This window comes from Verticillium alfalfae, genomic scaffold, assembly GCF_000150825.1.
Source record: "Verticillium alfalfae VaMs.102 supercont1.4 genomic scaffold, whole genome shotgun sequence".
Taxonomy (NCBI): domain Eukaryota; kingdom Fungi; phylum Ascomycota; class Sordariomycetes; order Glomerellales; family Plectosphaerellaceae; genus Verticillium; species Verticillium alfalfae.
The window spans coordinates 784,227-806,352 of record NW_003315035.1 but is presented as its reverse complement, the minus strand read 5'-3'; the positions used below and the strand labels follow the sequence as shown (position 1 = coordinate 806,352).

At 55.9% G+C, this 22,126-nt stretch overlaps 8 protein-coding genes and 1 non-coding gene across 9 annotated transcripts; 6 read left to right on the top strand and 3 right to left on the bottom strand.

Moving 5' to 3' along the window:
• Positions 1-154: 154 nt before the first annotated feature.
• VDBG_03667 (conserved hypothetical protein) lies at positions 155-334 on the top strand (the record flags this gene model as incomplete). The annotated part of the gene is made up of 1 exon (XM_003005668.1): positions 155-334. The coding sequence occupies one exon, from the start codon at positions 155-157 to the stop codon at positions 332-334; it is 180 nt and encodes a 59-aa protein (XP_003005714.1).
• A 222-nt stretch (positions 335-556) lies between these two features.
• Positions 557-4,049, bottom strand: VDBG_03666 (ankyrin repeat protein nuc-2; the record flags this gene model as incomplete). The annotated part of the gene is made up of 6 exons (XM_003005667.1): positions 557-745; positions 796-2,597; positions 2,647-3,454; positions 3,507-3,557; positions 3,621-3,740; positions 3,942-4,049. 6 exons carry the CDS (start codon positions 4,047-4,049, stop codon positions 557-559), a joined length of 3,078 nt encoding a protein of 1,025 aa, XP_003005713.1.
• A 2,330-nt stretch (positions 4,050-6,379) lies between these two features.
• On the bottom strand, positions 6,380-8,072 carry VDBG_03665 (conserved hypothetical protein; the record flags this gene model as incomplete). The annotated part of the gene is made up of 5 exons (XM_003005666.1): positions 6,380-6,523; positions 6,612-7,033; positions 7,090-7,617; positions 7,680-7,989; positions 8,052-8,072. The coding sequence occupies 5 exons, from the start codon at positions 8,070-8,072 to the stop codon at positions 6,380-6,382; spliced, it is 1,425 nt and encodes a 474-aa protein (XP_003005712.1).
• Positions 8,073-8,564: 492 nt separating this feature from the next.
• On the top strand, positions 8,565-10,645 carry VDBG_03664 (pre-mRNA-splicing factor ATP-dependent RNA helicase prp22; the record flags this gene model as incomplete). The annotated part of the gene is made up of 2 exons (XM_003005665.1): positions 8,565-8,786; positions 8,840-10,645. The coding sequence occupies 2 exons, from the start codon at positions 8,565-8,567 to the stop codon at positions 10,643-10,645; spliced, it is 2,028 nt and encodes a 675-aa protein (XP_003005711.1).
• A 2,023-nt stretch (positions 10,646-12,668) lies between these two features.
• Positions 12,669-15,032, top strand: VDBG_03663 (conserved hypothetical protein; the record flags this gene model as incomplete). The annotated part of the gene is made up of 2 exons (XM_003005664.1): positions 12,669-12,874; positions 12,926-15,032. 2 exons carry the CDS (start codon positions 12,669-12,671, stop codon positions 15,030-15,032), a joined length of 2,313 nt encoding a protein of 770 aa, XP_003005710.1.
• Positions 15,033-16,175: 1,143 nt separating this feature from the next.
• Positions 16,176-16,935, top strand: VDBG_03662 (predicted protein; the record flags this gene model as incomplete). Its single annotated transcript, XM_003005663.1, has 3 exons — positions 16,176-16,560; positions 16,644-16,692; positions 16,752-16,935. 3 exons carry the CDS (start codon positions 16,176-16,178, stop codon positions 16,933-16,935), a joined length of 618 nt encoding a protein of 205 aa, XP_003005709.1.
• A 2,030-nt stretch (positions 16,936-18,965) lies between these two features.
• VDBG_03661 (conserved hypothetical protein) lies at positions 18,966-20,267 on the top strand (the record flags this gene model as incomplete). Its single annotated transcript, XM_003005662.1, has 1 exon — positions 18,966-20,267. The coding sequence occupies one exon, from the start codon at positions 18,966-18,968 to the stop codon at positions 20,265-20,267; it is 1,302 nt and encodes a 433-aa protein (XP_003005708.1).
• A 783-nt stretch (positions 20,268-21,050) lies between these two features.
• Positions 21,051-21,123, top strand: VDBG_15080. Its single transcript has one exon. It is a non-coding gene; the product is annotated as a tRNA-Lys (tRNA).
• A 649-nt stretch (positions 21,124-21,772) lies between these two features.
• Positions 21,773-22,048, bottom strand: VDBG_03660 (conserved hypothetical protein; the record flags this gene model as incomplete). The annotated part of the gene is made up of 1 exon (XM_003005661.1): positions 21,773-22,048. One exon carries the CDS (start codon positions 22,046-22,048, stop codon positions 21,773-21,775), a length of 276 nt encoding a protein of 91 aa, XP_003005707.1.
• Between the last annotated feature and the right edge of the window lie 78 nt (positions 22,049-22,126).

Genomic DNA, 22,126 nt, shown 5'->3' with positions numbered 1-22,126 from the left:
CCTACAGCCAACAGCCCGATAAGACCGGCCTTCGTGTGCTGTGGACGACTGGCTCCGTCCCGCGGCCGCGCGGCGCGAGAGGCAGAGGCGTGGCGCGGCACCGTTCGTGCTGAGTGAGGGAGGGCCGCTCGACACATACCTGCCGCTCTTGAATATGGGTCTCTGTGCCGTCGTCGCACTCGCAGGGGCTTTCTCGAGGGGCAAGGAGAGCGGGTTGTTGGGGTACTGGCCGGCGGTCGTCTACACTGTTGTTCTCATCGCCAAGGTGGTCATGGGAAGCGTCGACCCCGAAGGCGAACTGAGCGCGTTGAAGTATGATTACAAAGGGGCGTGATGCAGTCTGGCAATGGAAAGTTGAAGCAGGGGTTCGAGGAGCATGCAAAAGAACGCGACGATTCGCGAAGAAAGATTAATTGTCAAAACGTGACTATCTTGTGCCATTTCATGCCTCCCTCCGAGACGGCAGGTGTCGTCCATTCCAACTCCGTACCAGTGGTCTATTTCACAATCACCTCGCTTATCAACCCGCGGGAAGGCTCACGCAGTAAGCTCATGATCACTCCATATCAATCGACTCATTGAATCGCAGGATACTATGCCCCTTTAGCACGCCGTCTATACCTTTGGGCAGCTTTGGAAATGGATCAGCCATGGAGTTTACTGCCGACGTAGCTTCCGACGACTTGTCGGTCACGAGCACAAGCCCGTGTGACTTGATCGCCTCTACGAGTGCTGGAAGCATGTCCTATATCAAGTTAGCTTGCATGTGTCACATAAGATGTGTTGAGCACGTACCAAGAGACGCGAGCAGCAAATGAGGCCCATGAAGTTGTTGCTTTGCGCGACCCTGACCGCTTCCTTGATGGACGTAGATCGCCGCCCGTGGCTCTGGATGACATCAGGTGCCGCCATGGGCTCCTCCCGCCCCAGGTCATTGCACAGGAAGACGGGGAAGTTAGGCTGCTTCCAGTTAAGTGCAGCACATAGGTTGGTATTGTAGGAGCTGAAGACGACGGAGCGGACAGACTCGAGAGATTGCGCACGCTGCGCACGGGCGTGATCGAAGACAATCGTCAGGATAGCGTCGACAAAGCTGTTCATGTCCAAGGTGGACCCGAGTCCAAACGCCTTTTCATCCTCTGTCGTCGGGTAGAGGACTTGGATGTTGACATGCATGCCGTGAGGAAGCAGCGACAGGGCTTCATCCAAGGGAACACCCGCTGTCGCAAGGATTCGGTGAATGTCGGCGATACCGTCCATCGACTTAGTACGCAACGTAGAGAGCTCTGCTCGACTTGGGCTTCGAGCTGTGATGGTGGTGAACTGATCCGCAGTCAAGCGACATACTGGTAGGTCGATGCCGCCACACGGTATTGTCCATCTGGGCCAGAGCACGGGTACACCGTCGCTGGTATGTTGGACGAAGACTCGCACAAAGTCGCCAGATAGGCTCGAACCGGTAATGAACGTGCTGGGACTCCTGTCGAATTGACTTGTTGCCTTCCAGTATGTCTCAAAGTCGGTGATCTCTAGGGGCTTTCCGTTGAAGGGCTTGATGACCTGGACGTGGAAGCTGATTTGGCCGATCGCCCGCAGCCTTGGATCAAATAGTGGCAAGCAGCATTTCCCAGAGCTGCTCAAGAGAGCCTTAAAAGTATTCGGCAGAGCGACCGTCTTGGCGATAATTTTGGCGCCGTACGTTGGGAATACATCGAAGTCGAGCGTAAAGTTATCCAGATTGTCGATCTGGAAGGAGGCGAGCCGGGTATCTTCTTGGAAAGGAAGCATGATATTTTTCGGAATGAGATCGAACATTTTAGATGAAATAGTGAGTCGAGCAGCAGGGTATTTCCCATCGTGGAAGAATACGAGTGGTTGTTCTCCATTCTCCTCAAAGTTGATTTGTACGACAGTCTTAGTGTCAAGGAAATTGTGTCCGTAGCGACGGAGGGGGATGATCGGAGGGGGAAGCTCGAGCTCTGGTATCGCATCGGGGTCGAGTACCATGGCGTCTGGACCGCTGCTGCTCATCATTGGAGGGATCAACGAAGAGGCAGGCTGAAGCAAGAGTGGGCTCTCCCGCGTCTGTTTGTTAAACGGTGCGAGCAGCCTCATGCACTCCAGATGGCCTTCCCATGCTGCATAGTACATCGCAGGTAGGTCCTTCTCGTCCAAGATGCTGGGATCAGCACCAACGTCAAGAAGCGCCTGCAGACACGGCACATTGCCCTCGCTCGCTGCGTGCACGAGCGGTGTCCAGCCGTACAGTTTGTCCACTTGATCTAGGTCAGCGCCGTGCTGCTTCAACAGCAAGAGAAGCTGTGGGGTCTGTCCCGATCGGGCCACCAGGTGGTGAGGGTAGAGTCCCTCGGCGTCAGGAAGAATCTTAGCACCATGCTGCAACAAGAGTGCAACAATCTCCAACGAGCCGTGTTCGCAGGCAAGGTTCAGAGGCACGTGGTCAGCGTCCGAGACGGGGTCGAGGCGAGCTGACTTTTCGAGTAGCCTCTGGACGCATTGCAGGTGGCCGTGGATGATGGCATGAATCAGAGGCGTGAAGTTGTCGTGATCTATCAAGTCTTTTGTTTGGGCGTCTCCTAAGGAACCATCAGTTTTGCTATCTCATTTCAAGGCAGCAGAACTTACCACTAAGCAAAGCATCAAGCATGTCAAGACGTCCATGCATACAGGCGTAGTGGAGAGGTACTCGACCGTATACATCTGTGCGGTTGACGGACACTCCCTTTGACAGTCCATACTCGAGAACATATGACTTGCCGTAGATGGCAGCCTGGTGAAGACAGTTACGCTCATTGATGTCATCTTCGGATTGAATGTCAACAAGGCCGGTTCCGAGAAGAAGGTGGAGAGACTCCTTTGGTCCATCGTGAATCGCTGCGAGGAATGTTCGGGTGACTCGCTCCATCAAAGTCACGTTGGATCCATCACCTGCGGCGGCTGACGCAGTTTGCATCCGCAAGAGCAGGTCCTTTAATGCCTCAAGGTTACCAGACACCACAGTGTCGAGTAAGAATATATCTGCATCGCCTTCGTCGGTGCCCAGCAAGTGCTGGCTGCTGACCAGGTGATCTGTCCGGGCTTCAAAGGTGACATGATCGCCCTCAGACCAAGCTCCAATTTCTTGCAAACTGGTTGTTGCCTGGTCGGAAAGTTCGCTGATCACTGTAGCGTTGAAGAAGGGCTGAACCTCTACTGCTCTTGAAAGATAGAGTTCCTTGGTCTTTGACTTGCTCGTCTTGTCCCACTTTTTCAAGATCTTTGAGAAGGCGGTGCCATTGATCTCAACAAATTGTTGCAGCTTGTTCAGATCGCTGGCAAATTGTTGAAACCCCTCCTCGAGTGTGGTAAACTTGGTAGAGCGACGAGGAAAACCCTGGCCCCGCGATTGCAGAACCTTCTTCTTGTCGAGGAGCGTTCTCAGGCGAACTTTGAGCTAGAATCGATGCTCAGCACCTTACAACGTGATACACGCAATACCATCTTACCTCGGCCTCTTTTTGCAAGTAGAAAGCATTAACTTTCTCGAGCTCTCGTTCCTGGTCGCGAGTAAGTAAAGCCGAAAGTACGTTCATTGCGCCAAGCCGTCATCGGTGACGTACCAGTTGAAAGAAAAATGTGGCTTTGTTGGCCTGAAGAGCTGCTTGCGAATCCACAGGGATGCTCCGGTGAATGTCATTCTGAGCGCTGAGTATGGGGGTGGCCGAAAGCCTTTTGATCAGCTAGGCAATGTGTAGGGTCAGTGAGACGTTCATCCTGGGCATCTGCCGTGGGTGTATGCGGGGGTTCCAAGACCCACGCTCAAGGGATGGGCGTCCTGATTTGATCGGACGGTATAGACCAATCCTCTCTGACACTTCCTGCAACCGAACAGGCACCTGCCGAGGCGGGTTTGGGATCGAGCGTGGGGAGGGAGCACGTACCTTCTTCAGGGCTTTGTAGTTGACAAAGCTGGCGGCATATTCTGGGACCTCCAGCTGGCGCTTCTGGATTTGCTTGCCGAACTTCCTGCAGGAGCCTATCAGATTCATGTCGGCACAGCCGCTACAGGTCACAAAAGCATCGCTTACATGATGTGCCGGTGTCAGAGACGCACGGCGCTCCGGACGGTTGGCGGGAGTGGTTTGACAAATGACGTTGAAGCTCAACAGAAACGATGAGCGAGCTTCCCGAACACCAGACGAGGGTGAAAGGTAGAGCAACGGGACGACGAAGCAAGGTAGAGAATACTGTAAGTCCTGGTGGGTATTAGCAACAGAGCCAGGTCGTGCAGCGAGAACGTGTCCCTGAAGGACTGACGTCGTCTCTCAAGAAGATGGCTCGGGGCTGGACAAGGTATCACTGAGACGCCCGTAGCACGTGGGCGTGGTCTCTGGTGATTCAGGGCAAGATAGATGAAGGAGAAGTAGTGCGGTGGATGGGGGAACCTTCAGGTAAGCTGCTGACACCCGAGCTGAAGGTCACTCGACCGATCAACGCAGGCGAAGGGCTGGCCGGCTGGACCAGACCGAGGAGCTGCATGAGAGTCCCACCATCTCCAGACCCTGGTTTTTGAACCGCTGGCATGGCTGGCACAGGTAAGGAGGAACATGGATGATCTGGGCTCTGGCCGGAGGATGTGGGGGTCGTGAGGACTGAAGCGGCATGCACCTCGGCGTGTCGATGTAGTAACCGCCGATGTCGAAGCCCAATGGATATGGAGCGGAGAAAGAGGACAGCAGTTGTGGACGACGGTTCTTGTTGTACGCAACCAGACGTGACTGAGACGGAATGGTGGGCATGAACCTACCTGTTGCCGAAGGGCGCGTTTGAAGATTCGAAGAAATAAACAGGTTCGAGATTCGTGATTGAAGCTGAAGGATGGCAGGTGGTACGCGTGATGTCGTAGATTAGATGAAGGGTAAATCGTGATGCTCCGGCGAGGACGTAACAGGGCAGGTCACGACGGTCATGTCTTCAGCCAAGTAACGAGGAGAGAAGCTAGCAGGGCATCTCAGATATGGCGGAGTGAGAGAAGCATGTCCCAGGATGTCGTTGAGATGCCGTAGTGCCGTGGTGCCGTGTTGTAGCCAGACTACTGCGGGGCGGCCGCGTCCCTGTCTATTTCCTCTTCAGACGGGCGGGTGGAATGATGGACTGGATGGGGTCCTGACGGGCAGACTCTGGCTGGAAAGACGAAGCTGGCCGAGACAATAGAGCAAGGATTGGTCTGGTGGTGGTCGCGATGGGAGGGCCCTCCGAGGCCGAGGGGTAGAAATCGATACAGAACTTGCCGCAAGCTGCAGAGGGCCACAGTGAGAAACCCTGCTAGCGCTGGTGATGCGGGGTACTCAGGTGCCTGCCCTGCTGCCCGGAGGTACTTATATATACTTACTGCATAGCTGCCCCACCACGGCACCAACCTCGACGAGTGACTTTGGAGTACGTCTTTCTTCAGCGAGGCCTCCATATAGACTGGTACCTGCCAGCACCTTTCAGGGACACCATGGCCTCGAGTCAAGCAGCCTGTCTGACGTCGGCTCGGCGCTCAAACGCATCTCTGCCGATCGAGACACGTGAGGCTGAAAAAAGATTTAAGGTTACTGTTGCCTGTCACCAGTCTCGGGCGTCACGCCCAGGGTCCGAGCCAGCTGTCGTTCTCTTAAGCAACCCAGAGACTGTGTCCTGGACAGGTACCTTGTGGTAGATAAGGTACGTAGTTAAGCCTCCTGGACACGATCTCCGTCGCGTGCTACCTCTTTTTAGCCACCGACAATGTACCATCGGGACCCTCCAAGCTCCCTGGGTAGCTGTCACCAACATGAGCTCGCCTGGTGCACCTACCACCGATCTAGCCAAGACTTAACTTCTGTCCAATCAAACCTTGCAATCGGACCACGTTTTTCCCCCCATTCTCACGCCAAGTACGAGGCTGAGATATCCCTCGTTAACCACCCACTGGACCCCTCCTCCTAAACGGTCTTGCGCTACTCAACCTGCAGCAACCAGCTCTCGAATGCCAGAAACATGGCCACGTGCCCACTTGACTGAAGCAGAAAGCAGTTTGCAGTGTCGAGGCCGATGCTGGGCTCGCGTCTACTGCGAGTCGGGATATGAGGGGTATTGGTTGGCTGAGCATGATGTAATCACATCAGTCAATTCATGCGGCCGGAACAGGTCGACGATTCTAGTGACGTATGCTTTGACTTGCTGTGCTCAAGCCCAGCCTGAAGTCCAGTAGACTTACAAGTAGCCCGGCAGATCGCCCTATTCTGATCCGTTCATTGAGCCTTTTTCGGACCCGTTGTTCCCATCTGGTAAGCAAATCCTTTGGCAACCACCACAGTGGATAGCCTTGATGTGAATCCCGCTGCGAGTCATCTCATTCAGTCAAGAGCGGGCATCGAGGTAAAAGAGGAAGAAAATTCGAGGCGATGTTGTAGATCTGGTCAATCTGGTATTGAGAATCACTCTTGAACATGACCTGAAGATAGGTGACCTCCCGAACGCCCGCCTGCGCAAATGCCTGTTGTCTGTGACGTTGCACGACATGAGAGAAACACCATCCGAGAAACAACATCCGACCATAAGCCGACAACACGTCAAGGCTAGACCTTCTTTGCAGCATCCACGCCTGCTGCAGCCGTGGACGTCTCATCCTTCTTGTTCGAGTCAACAAGACTGTCGGACATGGCCTCGGCAGCGGCGAGCTTCAGCCGCTCATTATCGTCAAGCTTGATGTCCTTCGAGCCTGACTTGTCCTTGGCGTCGCGCTCGTCCTCACTGTCACCTAGACTGAATGGGTCGTTGTCCGTGATGGGGCTGGGGTCAACCGTCGACAGAGGCTGCCACTTGCTGGCCTTTGGCTTATTGTTGTCTTCTGCAGACAGCTTGGGGGAGACGCCATACACATCGTCATCGCCTCCATCCCTGAAGGCGACCTTCCTGCCGTCCGACGACCTGGGAGACTTGGAGGGTGGCGGCGGTCGGAACAGATCTGGACTCGATACCTGCTGCCTGTTGCCGCGGACGGGCGCTGAATTGGATGTCAACAAGAAACTCATGAGTTACATTGTGGCTGGCAATACTCACTGCCATCGGCGGAGAACTTCATACCCGCAAAGTCGTCGCTCAGCACTTGAGGGTCTGCATCGTAGCGCTCGTAATCTCCACTCCTGCGGCTGGCTTGCCCAGGTCGTGGCCCGGGAAACTGCTCATGGCCAGGTCGCTGGGGTCGTGTAGGCTCGTCGCTCTCGGCAAACTCCTCGTCGATCCTTTTCTTCAGTGTGGTGATCCAGGAGTTAACCTTGCCTTGAGTCTCCACGAAGCCCTGCTTCAGTCTTTCCTGGATGACCGGCAGGTCATCCTCGAAAAAGTTGTGCTCCTTATCATGAAGCTCGTTTGGCTTGAGTCCCGTCTGCTGGCGCTGTCTGGGCTGGCCGCGGCTCGAGGTTCGTTGTTCATATGCCCCAGCGTTGTATTGCTCTGCGAGTTGGCGGGCATATAGCTCGTCCGACTCGAGTTGCGACATAGTGTGGGCTGGGCCAGACGGGCGCGGGGGCTGAGGAGGCGGAGCCTCCTCACTGGGCTCCCTCTGAGCCGCATCGGGATCCGTCATCTCTGTGAAACTGCTGTCAGACCATGTCTTCTGTGGATGTCTTTCTATTGGACCAGTAACATACCGAGCAAGGCGTTGAAAGCTGGATCAATCTGCCCGCGGCTGGCAGTGAGAACAGCCCTGATGACAGTCGCGTCGATTCCAGGGAATGCCTCCTTTAGGATGGCTTCGTTCTTCTGCGCCTCAGTCAGAGGGCGAGGGGGTTTCGTCGGAGGCGTCTCGTCGCTTGTTGCGGCTGTGGTGCTGGCCGCTGCGGGTGTGGTCTTGGAGGCATCATCTCCAACAATACCCGAGTCTTGAACATCATCGTCGTCCATTTCGAGGGGACGAGCTGTAGTGGGTGATTCAGGAGCACCAGGGGAAGTGTTCTTGTCCTAGTACGACCAGACTATCGTTAGTGCCACAGAGGTTGAATGAATATAGACTGGGACCTCACCGTCTCGGCTGGCGCAGACATGGCGACTGCTTGCTGCGTAGCGAAAGTTCAAGTTGTATCTCAGGTGCCTCGTAAGGTTATGTTTCTTCCTGGAAATGCTTGTAATGGGCTGTTGGGAAACCTGGATGCTTCGAGATTGCTGTTGATCATGGAGGGGTCCATGTCGGACGCCGACAGAAGTGGGCCACGACGCAGATGACGCCGCACCGAGCACCAGGCTTCCACTTGGTGCTGCGCCACATCGGACCGTTTGCCTGTGTCTGTCACATCGGCCACATCACCGGGCGAATAACAAGATCACAGCTGTCACCTACTGCTACCAGTTGGTTCCTCTCACACCTCGCAAGCCAGTCTGTCTTGCAGTCAAGGCTGGTGAGAATAGCAGCAACGTTGGTAATATGCCTTCGGATGTCCAAAATCCAGAACTGTGAGACTGGCCTCTGAGGCATCTCGACCTGTTGATCAGTGGATCTTTCTTTGCCGACAATCGTTAAAGGCGCACCACCGGTAACCATGGCAGACTTCGACGTAAACTCGGCTTTCATACCCGCACTTCACAAACCTGCTGCCCTTCTTCCAATTGCCAAGCACCGTGAAGGCTTGCTTTATCTCATCGAAACCAAACCTGTTACCATCATTGTCGGCCAGACGGGCTCAGGCAAGACCACCCAAATCCCCCAATTTTTGGAAGCGTCGGGATGGGCGGACGGCGGCAAGGTCATCGGCGTAACACAGGTCCGTCTATTCATGAGATACCCTTTTGTTGACGAGGTCTAACATTTTCACAGCCACGTCGAGTCGCAGCAACGACGGTCGCCCTGCGAGTCGCTGAGGAAGTCGGCTGCGAGGTTGGAAAGGAAGTCGGCTACTCAATTCGGTTTGAAGATGTCACGTCGTCATCCACACGAATCAAATTTTTGACCGACGGCCTCCTGATCAGAGAGGCTCTTGTCGATCCTCTTCTCTCGCGGTACTCGGTCATCATGGTAGACGAGGCGCACGAAAGGTCCATCAGCACAGATATCTTGTTAGGCCTGTTGAAAAAGATCATGAGGAAGCGTCCTGAACTCCGCTTAATTATCAGCAGCGCGACACTACAAGCAGACGCCTTCCTCAAATACTTTACACCTGCGCCGGACTCTGGAGCGCCCGAACCACAAATTCCAGAATCACCAGCAACAGTCGTCAACATCGAGGGCCGGGCCTTTCCGATCGATATCCTATATCTCGAAGAGCCAACCGAAGACTACTTCGAGAGGGCCATAACTACTGTTCTGGACATTCATACGAAGGAGGCCGATGGCGATATCCTGGTCTTTCTGACTGGCCGTGAAGAAATTGATAGGGCCGTCCAAGCTGTCGCAGATCGACTGCTTGAGATGGGTCCTCAAGAACGAACTCTTGAACCACTACCATTATATGCAGGGCTGTCGACCGAGCAGCAGATGTTCATCTTCGACAAACCGCCGGAGAACAAAAGAAAAGTGGTTTTCTCCACGAACATTGCGGAGGCTTCAGTGACGATTGACGGCATCGTCTACGTTGTAGACTGTGGTTTCGTAAAGCTCAGGACGTACGACCCCGACCTCGGCATCGACTCGCTTACTACAACTCCGCTATCCAAAGCATCAGCCATGCAGAGAGCAGGACGAGCAGGTCGTACGAGAGCTGGCAAATGCTTCAGGCTCTACACTGAGGAGACATGGGAGAGCTTGGCTGACGCAAATGTTCCTGAAATCCAAAGGACTAACCTTGCGCCATTTATCCTGCAGCTGAAAGCCCTCGGCATCGACAATATTCTGCGGTTCCCCTTTCTCAGCGCGCCTCCAGCCAAACTGATGGCAAAGGCCCTTGAGCTACTCTATTCGCTCGGCGCACTTGACGAGTACGCCAAATTGACCCGCCCGTTGGGATACAGAATGGCCGAGATTGCCGTAGAGCCGATGATGGGCAAGACGTTGCTGAGTGCACAGTCTTTCGGCTGTTTAAGTGAGATTCTCACGATTGCTGCCATGACCAGCGTCGCTGGCAATGTGTGGTTTTACCACGACGGCGAGAGAAAAAGGATGGAAAGTTCAAGACGCAAATTTGCCGTCGAAGAGGGTGATCACCTGACGCTGCTCAACGTTTATCTCGCCTTTATCACCAAAGGCAAGAAAGAGGCGCGCTTCTGTCATGATCACAACCTCAACTTCAAGACGATGACCAAGGCAGTCAGTGTTCGGGCCCAGCTCAAGCGATACATCGAGCGGTTCGGCATACCGGTCGACGAATCGCTTGGGACGAAACTGACGCAGCAGGACATGTTGAAAAAAGCTGAGCAGATTCGAAGATGTCTCACGAGTGGGTATTTTGCCCACGCGGCGAGGATGCGTCCCGATGGAACGTTCCAAAAAGTGGCCGGCGACATGACGCTGCACGCGCATCCAACATCACTCCTTTTCAGTCGCAAGGCGGACTGGGTCATCTATCACGAGATTATAGAGACTAGCAGCAAGGTCTACATCCGTGACATAACCAAGATTGAAAGGAACTGGCTCTTGGAGTACGCACCCGACTTCTACAAGATTTCCAAACCAGCAGACAGGGTGTAATGCTGAGGCTTCCGATGCTAGCTTGGCAGGACCTGATGGACTCTGGCATGTTCAGAGCGGGTGGCGACCTCCGAGACAGGAAAGCGGGCATGCTGTCCTACGTCACAAGCACTCCAAGCATTTTGTGAGTGATGGGGTTGGAGGCGGCATCGAGTTTGCACAAAAACAATCATGAATGCTGATGGGATGCATGATTGGTGGTGATGCCGCAATCTAGACACAAGTCACGGGCCAATAGGCGACCGCTGCTGACATCACAATTTCCCTGACTTGAGAGTACAACGCCACCACATCTAGCATTCCGCCCCTGAGAAGACATGACATACATATTTGGGGTTGACGTTTCCTTGGAACGAGGCCTTTTCCTTCTCTGCAGCAAAATCATCGTTCGCAACCTTGCAGTAGTCTTGGCGCAGTGCAGCGGAAAAGATCCTGAACATGATGAGCAAGACGAGACCAGACCAAGAGACACAGACCCATCCCGTCTGAGTTGACAAGGGGGAACATAGGCTGGGAGAGATGGTCGGTCGCACAAGACACTGAGTGTCTCTCAACGCAGCAAGCAAGATGGTGTCTGTCCGAGACCAAAACGGGGCGGCAGAAGGAGAAGCCCCGATTGTACAGTACGTGTACACCGCTATCCTATTGTTGTGGTGCTTCACAACAATAGAGAGAAAACGTCCTGTACAGGACATCGCACGATTCGAAGACGGCTCGGTCTCGCCCCTGAACCCAGATTCCTGATCGCATCATTTCGGCAGTACATCGTGGTAGAAGAAGTCGCCATGGGCTCAGGGGTTGGCCAGGCCTGGGCTCTTCATGTGGATTGCACCAGTGGGACGGACCTGTTGGCAATGGAGCCTGGATTTAGGATTCCCTAGGATGAAGGGTGCAGGGCTGTTCCCACGTTCCCTGGCGTTGCTTATCTGGAAGGCGTCGTTCAGACGGAGACAGTGCCAAAGTTGAGACGGTAGGTCTTGGGTGGGCAGGCAATGCAGGATGGCAAGGAAAGGGATGAGAAACGACGCTCGCTCGCACGGCGCGTATCGGGGCCTCTCAATCAGGCAAGGGCGAGGGGAAGGTGCGCCCCTTCCCGCAACGCCGGGGCGCGTTCCTGCGTCAAATGCTTGCACTAACCCCCTGTAGATCCTAGGACTCCCTGCACGGTGCCTGGGCTAGCGCGTCGGTTCGACATGTCAGTGGTGGTTCTCAGTGCTGTGCACGCCTGTTTTGTGAAGGGGCGGCAAGCAAACAAGCACAACAGACGAAGGACCCCAGCGAGCCCCGCCTAATTCATTTGGCGAAATTAGGCCTCATTCGCCGATTCCACACGTTGCTCCGTTCCCTGGCGCTCTTGGCCCCGTTTTGCTGGCCCTCGTTGGCAGGCAAGTGGCTGCTACCCTGGGTCTGGCCGTGCCTCCCCTGCCCAGTCGTTTTCCTCGCTCTCCTTCCGCCGCCGCCGCCCCGTACCTGACCTGGGGGAAGGAAGAGAACGAGAGGGTGAGATGGGTGGGTTGGCAAATTGGTGGGTCTTCTCCCGACGACCTCCATTCTGGCCGTCCCTCGAGGTCACGAATCCTCTTTCTCCTTTCTCTCTCCTCATCGTCAGTTCCTCTCAAGCCTTCAACTGCCGACTGTCTGTCTCTTTTGCGGGATCTGCCTGCCAGCGGGCTCGTCACTCTTTTATTGTTTGTCCCAACCTCGAAAGACAAACTCTCCACACTCATTTTACCCCCATTAGACTTGTTCATCCCAAGCCTACGGACGACACTCTTTACCCGCCCGCTCTGGCACACACAGCATCGTTCTGCTTTTTTTCGAAGAACTAGTCACGACTTGAACTCCGATTAGATCCCCAATTTTGACTCGGCACACCCCGAAACATCTCACAAGATCCTTACACAAACACATGCAGTCTGCGATTTCCTCCGGCATTTTTACATATTCACGACGGATTGCTTGGCACCTAATTAGGACGGTACACGTGAAAGGTTTGCGCCAACCTTGAATCACGACGATCAACATGGCTGCCACAGCCTTCAATGGAAATGGCTATCGGATGGGTTCTCGGATACACGTCCGAACTGCGGAACCTACGCATGAAGACGCTGCCCTACTTAGGTCTCCAGGTCCAGTCATTGCAGCCCGAAAGGAGTGTGATCCCGATCACCCCGACTGTGAAGCGCCAGCTGTCAAGCCTCAGACGCTCATTATTGCTCTCAGTGTTGTGTATGTCTAACGTGTTCTCTCACCATGGCAAACAACTAATCAATCCTGTAGGATTCCCATTGTTGCCATCATGTCGATCCTCTACTACTTGCACCGACGAGGCATCAAGAAGCAGAGGATGGAAGAAGCCAGCGACCCCACGATGAGTCTTGATTTTGGCATCAACGACGACAAGATGGGCAGGGGCGGTAAGCGGAAAAGTGTGTTCCGTGAGAAGATGTTGAACCTCGATCCCAAGCATCGCGCGCAGGTCTCGATGGACATGAACCTCTCCAGCCCGTACCTTCTGCCACCAGCGCTTCAGGGCTCCAAACAGTCCCTTCACTCCCTCGCCCGTAACCTTCACGACGATGACGACCCCTACCGACCAGTCAACCAGTACGGCAGCGAAGTCGGTTCCATTCGCTCGTTCCGTCCTGAGAAGGAAGGACGCGCCGGCTCATCAGTGTACACTGGATCAACTGAGCGCGGCTCGAGTCTTCACAGCCGTACTCATCCGCCTCGTCAAAACTCGCTCCCGAAGCCTCCTCCCTTGACTGCCGATCCTTTCGCAACCCCCACCGGAGCCAGAACGCCGCAGCTTGAAACATCTCCTATCTCACCGACTGGTGGCTCCCTCCCTCATGCCATTATCCCCGAGATTGGAACCGTTTCCTACGCTGAAGACTTCGACGACAGCAACCGTAACCTTCCTCATGTCCCTGATGTCACCCAACCGGCCCCGGTAGCGCAACGAGACGCCCGACGCGTCAGCTCTGGTGCTTCGCAGTCGTCCTGGAACGAGCCAGCCGCGCAATTCCCTGACCCCGCGGCTCACCAAGTCCACAATGCGGCGCCGACCCTCCAGTCCCCCGTGCTCCCGGAAATTGGTGTTGGTCTGGGTCTCCACGAAATGAATTTCGAGGCCCCACCTCAAACTTTCAACGGTCTACCTTCCAGCCCTGCCGCCCGCGAGACAGACCAAGCTGGTGTTCTTCCCGCCGTCATGCCCGACGGTCCCATGGATTTCGACGATCGCGACGGCCCGCACGGCCAGCAGTCCCAGAATTATGCGGACTATGAGCAGTATGAGGAGCGCGGTCGATCTACGCAGAGGCGCTCCATGGAGGGTAACTTCCGCGAATCCCGGGCTCTCGGGCTTGGTGTTCCCCAGCAAGACAACAAGAGGCTTTCTGTAGGGTTGCGGCCTCTGCCACCTAATGAGGTTATGGAGTCTGAGGACCCGGAGGAGAGAGCGAACAGAATCCGATCCTTTTACAAGGAGTATTTCGATGATTCCAAGCCCCCTGGCGAGCACAACATGCCTCCTCCTAACCACCAGCAAGGTGGTGCCCAGTACTACGAGGATTACGATGCTGGGTACGGCGGTGGCAACGACGCCTTTTACGACCCGGCTTCCAATTCTTTTGTCATGCCATATGCCCAACCGGTGACAAGGCGCGCGATGACGCCGCCACCCAGCGGATCGCGCCTGCGAGGACCTCCTCCTCGAGGTATGCATGGGTCTATTGGAGGTATGAACATGCCTCGCGGCAGGCAACAAGGCCCGCCCCGTGCCGGCACAGCGATGTCGAATGGCAGATGGGGAACACCTACACGCCCGGGGTCCTCTCTCTCAAGTGCCTATGGCCAACCACGACCCGGTTCATCCGTATCCAACAAGTTCCAGCGGCAACCCAAGCCCAAGGGCCCACCTCCTACGGCCCTGACCATGCTACCTAACCCTTCGAAGCTGAGGGACGACAACATGGCCTTGTTGGGTGCTATCGACTTTGCGCCTCCAGAGAGCTACGAAGACCGCCAGCGTGGTCGCTCCCAAAGCCCGGCGGGTGAAAGGCGGCCGTTCGCGCCCAAGGTGCCTATCGCCTCGCCTCTTGTCAGCAGCTTTGAGGAGATGCCTGCGATTCCAAGCCCGCACTTGCTCCGAAAGTCGAGCACCTTCACAGCACTTGACTTCGCTCCTCCCCGCAAGTTCCAAAACGAGGACAACATGAGCGACGCCGGCAGCATACGTAGCAACCGCAGCGGCATCTCGGCCGTTCAAGCCCACGCCATCCGCAGTGGCGCCGGTCGCGTCAGTCGTCTCCCAGGCGATACAGTCTTCACGCAGGCCAGTCTCGAGACGACGCTGAAACCCTCTTGGGGCATGCGCACCTAGGCGACTGACCTACCCACCCCGCCTTCCACAATGGGTTGATACTCCGGCAGCGCCGGTTCATGAAGCGAGCGGCATCGGCACATTGTTCTCAATTACGTACATGACTCTGACTCTGCGAGGAGAGGGCGTGTTTTGTTGCATCGGCATGGGAAGACGCTTCGTCGTCCAGCGGCGCACTCTTTTTTCACCACAAGCGACATACCTGGTAATGTCTTTTTATTTTCTTACGGGTTGGGTCACACTACAGACAAACATCACATACACACACCTACCGTGATTGGAGTATTCGGATCAGAGATGATGATGCTTTTGGTCTCTCACGGGCTTTTCTGCATATAGACTGGGGCCTAAATTGTCGAAATCAGACAAAGACAGACGGCGAATACAATCAAGACACGCGCTTGCGTGACTGACAATTTCTTGCATTTGCAACTTGGATTTGCTTGGCATGTGATGTTGGTGAGATCGCGTGTTGATGAGGCTTAGGAGGAATGCTCGAATGGCTGCTTGTCCCAGTAACGCGCTTCACTAAGAGTCTTGATTGTGTACCTTGCAGATCCGGGACGCGTGACTGGCGGCTGATCTGCGTGGTGGGCACCACACAATAGCCACGTTGAGAAGCTGAAGTCGCAAGCGAGGCTTGCTTTGGCTGTGTGGAAGGCTAAGATCGATGGTGGCTTTTGATGCCCGTTGCGAGAGGACGGCGGCCAACCAACCAGTGCGACCGGCTCTTTTCTTAGGGGCGGGAGGCTGCTATTTTCGTATCTCAACACGTTCGGGCGGGCGGCGTTACCGCTTGGGAAGGGCACTGCCGGCACTGCCCGCCTCCCCCCTCTCTCTTCCCAGGCCAGTGCTGAGGTTTGTTGCGGCTGGTCCAGGAGTTGTTGTAGTCGAACGTTGAGGAATGTCACGTCACTTTCGAATCAGTATTCGTGAAGACCAAAACTTGAGATTAAGATTAGGAATGATCACTTGATCAGAAAGGCTCTGGGCTGCCCGATATGAGGACAAGCCTGCTGTGGTACTACAGACCGGTTTGTGGCCGTTTCAAGTACGTCCTTTCCCTTCGAATCGTTCTCCATGATCGGATGAAGGCACGTCATCTGGTGGGATGTGGGCTCCAATGCGGGATCGCGGATCGTCATGCGTGTGGTGCTTCTCGGGATGACCTCATGTTCGGGACCTTTGCTTACAGGCCCGAATGCTACTGACCAGCTAGCCAGAGAGGCTACAGATGAGGCTGGCTTTGACCCGAGGCTCGCCGGTGAGGGTTTAGTGAGCGCCCTTTGGGAATACGAGCAAAATATCTTCTTGGTTTGCCACTGCCGTTACAGGTCTTGGCGGATAGCGGATGCCAAGAGGAGACTACGCGGCGCTGCGCTGGAGGGATCGGCGGCGTGTGCGGATCGAGGGGGATCGGACGCGGGAGGGCGGGGGAAGTTGCGAGCTTGCCGCCTGAAGAAGAGCATGCTGCGGGAGGTTGATAGGAGGGGTTTCGGAGAGCGGTTGGTCTCTGCAAATTTCGTCTGTAGGCATTCAACGGGTTTTCAGAGCTGCTTGGTTTGCGGGCCTGGGCAGCGAGGCATGATTGATTACCTAGGTATGCTGTAGGTGGTCGGATTTCCGGCGTTGGGGCGCTGGTGCTAGGTCGCGGTGCGGCGTAGGTCGGGCGTAGAGGGTAAAGGTATGACTCGCTGCACTGACAGCGGTTATCGACAGGCTACAGACCGCTATCTGGGTTACGAACTGCCGCCATAGTTTCCGCAGCGACGGGAGAGCGATTGCACAACCTGATAGCTTGCGCAATAAGCTGGAGCTATTGAGCGACCCTGATGCTACGTACGTTGAAGCAAAAGATCCCAGTGCAGGATTGGCTTGCCAAGGCGATGTGTCTGAGTTGTGAACGCGTGAAGAACATCGAGGCGACTAATCTCAATCTGGACAGCTGCACTCAGCGACGCCCCATGCCCAGGTGCATGTGCAGCAGATGCGGGTGCCGACCAACACGAGGTCAGCCAACAGAGAAAAATAGCCGTTCGATGCATGCACCAATGGAATGTAGCGCGTGTTCCTTCGACAAATCCAGCACTTCGGCCTAATTGAGACGCGGCTGGGATCGAGACTGCCAAGTTACGATTCTATGCCATGTGTCAGTTCAGCCTCTGGACAGGCGGGACAGACAGCAGGGACGGTTCTCGTGACGACGCTCCTGCCTCGGCCATAGGCGGATAACAGGACGTGTTGGTCAGCGAGAAAAGGAGCAGGGCCGAAGTCGTGCGGATATCGACCCCGGCCCTCTGTCATCTGGGGGTTTCGGGGGAATAGATATAGCGCAGGGGTCTTTTTTATTTTTCTCTCTCTCTCTCTTTCAGTGTCTTTCGACTGCCTGCCCAACGGGGACGGAGAAGTGGTCATCCTCGTCGTCATTGCCCGTGCGCTCAAAGACAGGTACAGGGCAGAATGGGTGCACGCAATTTCCCCCAATGTCGCCTCGCTGCACCGGAGCGGGCTCGTCCATGAGGCATATCAGGTCACTCACGGACGCAGGCTGCCGGTGAAGGGTTTCTGCAGGCGGCGAGTGGTCCTCGGTCCGCAGTGGGTTTGAAGGGAGAGTTCGGCATGAATTCGAGGCCAAGTCTAGCATAGGCGAATGGAGAATTGGCCCTCGTGTGGTGACGATGATCCTCTTGCGTGAAAGGCTTCGAATCCAACCTTTGAGCACCTTAGGTTTCCGACGGCATATACCATGTACACAGTGTGGGCCTCCTGTTGTTTCTCGTGCCTGGGCCGGAAACGGGCTGTGCACGAAATAGGTTGGCAGTGCCACCTGGAAGGGGTAGGCCCTGGAGCTGCTTCGGGGGGGGGTCGGGGCTGACTCTGCCCTGGCGCTGCCCTCGAGCTGCCCTGTTGCTGCCCTGCTGCTGCCCTGCTACCGTGTACACTGGGACCCCGGCGAGGCCTTGTCCAGTAAATGCCCGAGGAGCCGAGCCCGAGCCACCTCCACTTGGAGCACTTGGAGCGCCACACGGTGCCCGCTTTCCGTCACTGGTGGGTGGGTGCATGGCCTGGTCTCTCCTGCCCTGTCCGTCCCGGCCGCCTTCGTCTTTGTGTCTTGTGTCCTGCGTCTCGTGTCTTGGCTTGGGGTTCTGCTTCCTGCTTCTTGCTGCCGCTGCCGTCGCTACCACTGTCACTGCCACTGCCCCTGCCACTGCCAGTCTGGGTCCCTTAATTCCCTCTCCTGCCTTCCTATTCCGTGCCCCGTCACAGCCAACCCGAATCATCTCATCTCACCTCGCCGCGTTTTGGTGCTTCACTTTTTCTCTCTTTTCCTTTACTCTCGTCACTGTGCCCATCGACTCTGATCCACGATCTACAAATCCGATCGCAGCGCCCGACGAGCAACGCACACCCGAGCCAGCCATTCGTCGACCAGTGAACGTGCGAGACGTAGTCGCGCGACATTAGCACTTTGCACAACAATTGCTACCGGCCCTTCGTCTGTCGAGAGAGGTCCCATCTTCAGACACTACCCCGACCTGCCGCCCTCTGACGATACCGACCTATTCTTGGCCACGGCGTCTTGGATCGTAACCTACCGTTAATCGAATTGAAAGTAAAAAGGCCGCTTTGAGTGTGATTGGGAAAATCCACGGTACGTTGTCTTGCCTCATTTATTCCGACGCCACACCTCATGCTTGTTTGCCCATACTTGTCTCCGCGTCTCGACCTTTTGGGACGGACCAACTTGCTCTGCAGCGTGCCATTGCAGTTCTTGAACCACATCGAGGCCTTGTTTGCTCTGCATCGTCATCCCAAAGACAAAAGTCTGATCTGGGTCACGCCACTGGCCTCTACCTCGCCACGTTACACATTGGCTAACATGACCAACGTCGGCAGAAGAATCGTTCATCGAAACCGCGACGAGCCTCCATCATGTCTGACAACAACACTCAATCCCCGGTTCTGCCGTCGGATTCTCCTGCGGCTTCGCCCATTGTTAGCACGCCCACTGGTGCCGCAACCACCACCCCGGCCGACCCCGCCACTTCCCCTTCGACCACGGCCGGCGAATCTCCAGCTCCCGCGCCCAGCAGCCCTACTGCTGTAGTGCCCTCCCCCTCGACGCCTCCGGCCCCAGCAACCACATCGACAACATCACAGCCTCCACTCCCTGCGCCATCTACGTCGACTTCCGCCCCTGCTCCGGCGCCCGAGCCTAGCACAAGCTCGACGCCCCCCGCTCCCGAGACGACGACGCAGCCTACCACTTCTGAACAGGCTCCCGCGTCGACGCAGATTACCACTGTTGAGTCTTCTGTCGTGACCAACCCTGGCGGCCAGACCAGCACTGTCATTCGCACTATTACCACGACAGCCCCACGTGCGTCGACGACCAGCGAGAGCACTGCTGCGACGAGTACAGGAACCACCGGTCCCATCAGCCCTGGAGGTGGCGGTGGTGGTGGCCTTAGCAGCGGCGGTAAGATCGCCGTCGCCGTTGTCGTGCCCATTGTAGCTGTCGCCCTCATCATTCTCGCTGGTCTTTACTTCTGGCGCAAGCGAAAGGCCAAGAAGGATGCTGAGGAGGAGCGACGCAAGGAGGTTGAGGATTACGCCTATAACCCGAACGCTGATCCGACGATCCCCGCTGTGGGTGGCGCCGGAGGCGACGGTTCGTATGAGATGCGCGAGGATGCCTCATCAGCCGGTTACCGCGGCTGGGGCACCACTACTCTCGCTGGCTCCACCGGACGCAAGGCGTCGACCACCATGTCTGGCGGCAACACAGGTCAGGCTTACTCGGATATCACTTCGCAAACCCACGGCAACATTTCTGACACACGTTCAGGCGAGCACCTGCTCAACGAGAACCAGTACGGTGGTGATGGCGAGATTCTCGGCGCCATGGGTCCTTCCGCTGCTTTGAACCGCGCCAACGGTGTTCAGCGCGGCCCGTCTAATGCCTCTTCCTCTTACAGTGCTGCCGGCCGTTCTGACGGCTCGAGCGCGGCCGAAGGTATCGGCATGGCGTACAGCGGTGCCGGCGGCAACGGTTACTACGACCAGTACGGATCGAGCAACCCTTACGGCCAGGACGCTTACAACGGCGACGGGCGCCCTTCCGAGCTGCCGGGACAGCCCATCATTCAGGACAACCCGGCGCGACGCAACACGCGTATCGAAAGCCCCTCGCACTACCCGCAGCAGAGTGCGGGTATCTCGCAGAACTTTTAGTTTCACCCTTTAGAAAAGAAGAGATCGCTCAACACCGCGCCTGTTGGGTTTCTATTTGTTTCTGAAGATACCCCTCCACACCCCCATCGGGCATTTCGGTCTTGCCGATCGAACACAAGGCGTTCGAGGTCTCACGGGTCATGCGTCACACGCTTGCAATACTTTCAATTTATTTTTCACTAATATCGCCATTGCGGCTCCACCAACCACATCCAATGTCTACAAATTTTCCCTTTCAAACGAACATAACACAGCGCATGGCGCACGACTATTTTCTTTACAATCTGAGGGTCTCGTCAAGGTGGCTGGGAGGTGGTTTTCAGGACACTTTCAATGTTACTTGACGTCTGATTTGGTGTATATACGGAGAGGGGAGGAAGCAGGAGGAGGAGGCACTTTTGCACTGCGAGTGTCGCAGGGAGAAGTTCTACGCTTTGAGAAGCGACTGTTTGCTCACATAAAAGCAACGCGACATGAATTCTTATTCTATCTATACAATGCGGTCCTCTTGTCCCACGTCCTCATGTATCTGTACCGTTATGACTTTCACCGCAGTTGAACTCTTCTCACGCGGATGCGGGTGGGCTCGTGTTCGAGTGGGCCGAGAGACGACGCCGCCGCGCCAACCAGCCCCGGCATGATGCCCCCCAAGCCCGCCGGATACGCCGCGACGGAAAGATGCTAGGCAAAAAAAAAAAAAAATCTGTTCGCCCTCCAACCCCACGCACACACGCAACATGAGATCCCTTCCGGGGTCGGGTCGTAACAACAAGCAACCTGCCTGCCCGGCTAGCTCAATCGGTAGAGCGTGAGACTCTTAATCTCAAGGTTGGGGGTTCGAGCCCCCCGTTGGGCTCAATTCCTGACGCATCTCGCACGAGACCTTCACTTTTGCTGTTTTGCATCGTGCGCGGTCTATGTCTAGACCAACACGTCTAGTCTACCTAACCGTGGCACCCGCCCTTGCGCTTGAAACCTGAGCCTCGGCATCATGAGATGTTTGTTTTCATGTGTTGCAGTGTGGTGTCTTGACCCTGCCGTGAACGACGGCAGGATGAAGCATGCTAATGGTGCATGTCGACGTGTAAGAAGAGAAGAAGGGTTCGTGACGTGAGAAGTACGAGCTGACGCCAGTCATTGGATGCTCATGCTCATCGCGTAACGATGCCAGGGTTGTCCTGACGAAAGTTGATCCAGAGCTCAACACTTTGACACGGCCACGCACACAGTCGTGAGATATTTGTACAAAGAACGAACCAACATTGGGGTATCGTCAGCGTGGATAGCCGTCCATATCTAGTCCTACAAACAGTGTCCCTCGGCTTGTGGTTTCCAACCACACCAAAGCGAATCATCTCCGTCTCGAGAACCGTCCGACTCTGGCGCTTCATCCAGTGAATCAATTTCGTACAACCCCGCCAGCCTGGCATCCAACAGAGGCGGAGGAGGCGAGGGTCCAGCACGGCAGAGGTCGAGTGCACGAGAGGTACAGCCAGGCAAAGCCCCTAAAAGGCTGGCCCCTCCGTGAGACCCATCATGCTCTGCTCGTTGAAATCGACCCTCGTCTTCCACGCCTTGCTCTCGAGCTCGAGTCTGTCCCACACGGCGAGGCCCTGCCTCAGCTTGTCCTGCTTGGCGTCGAGGTCGTGGCGCAGCTTCTCCTCCTCGGCCTTGAGCTTGCGGTAGTGCGGCTCGAGCTCGCGCGTGACGCCGAGGCTGGTGGGCAGCATGGCCGGGTCGATCTTGCCGCCAGGGATGATGGGCGGCATGCCGGCGAGCATGCTCTGCGCGAGGGTCGGGCGCGCGTTGTGCTGTGGCTTCCGCTCACTTCACACGCGCGCTACACCCCAGAGGAACCG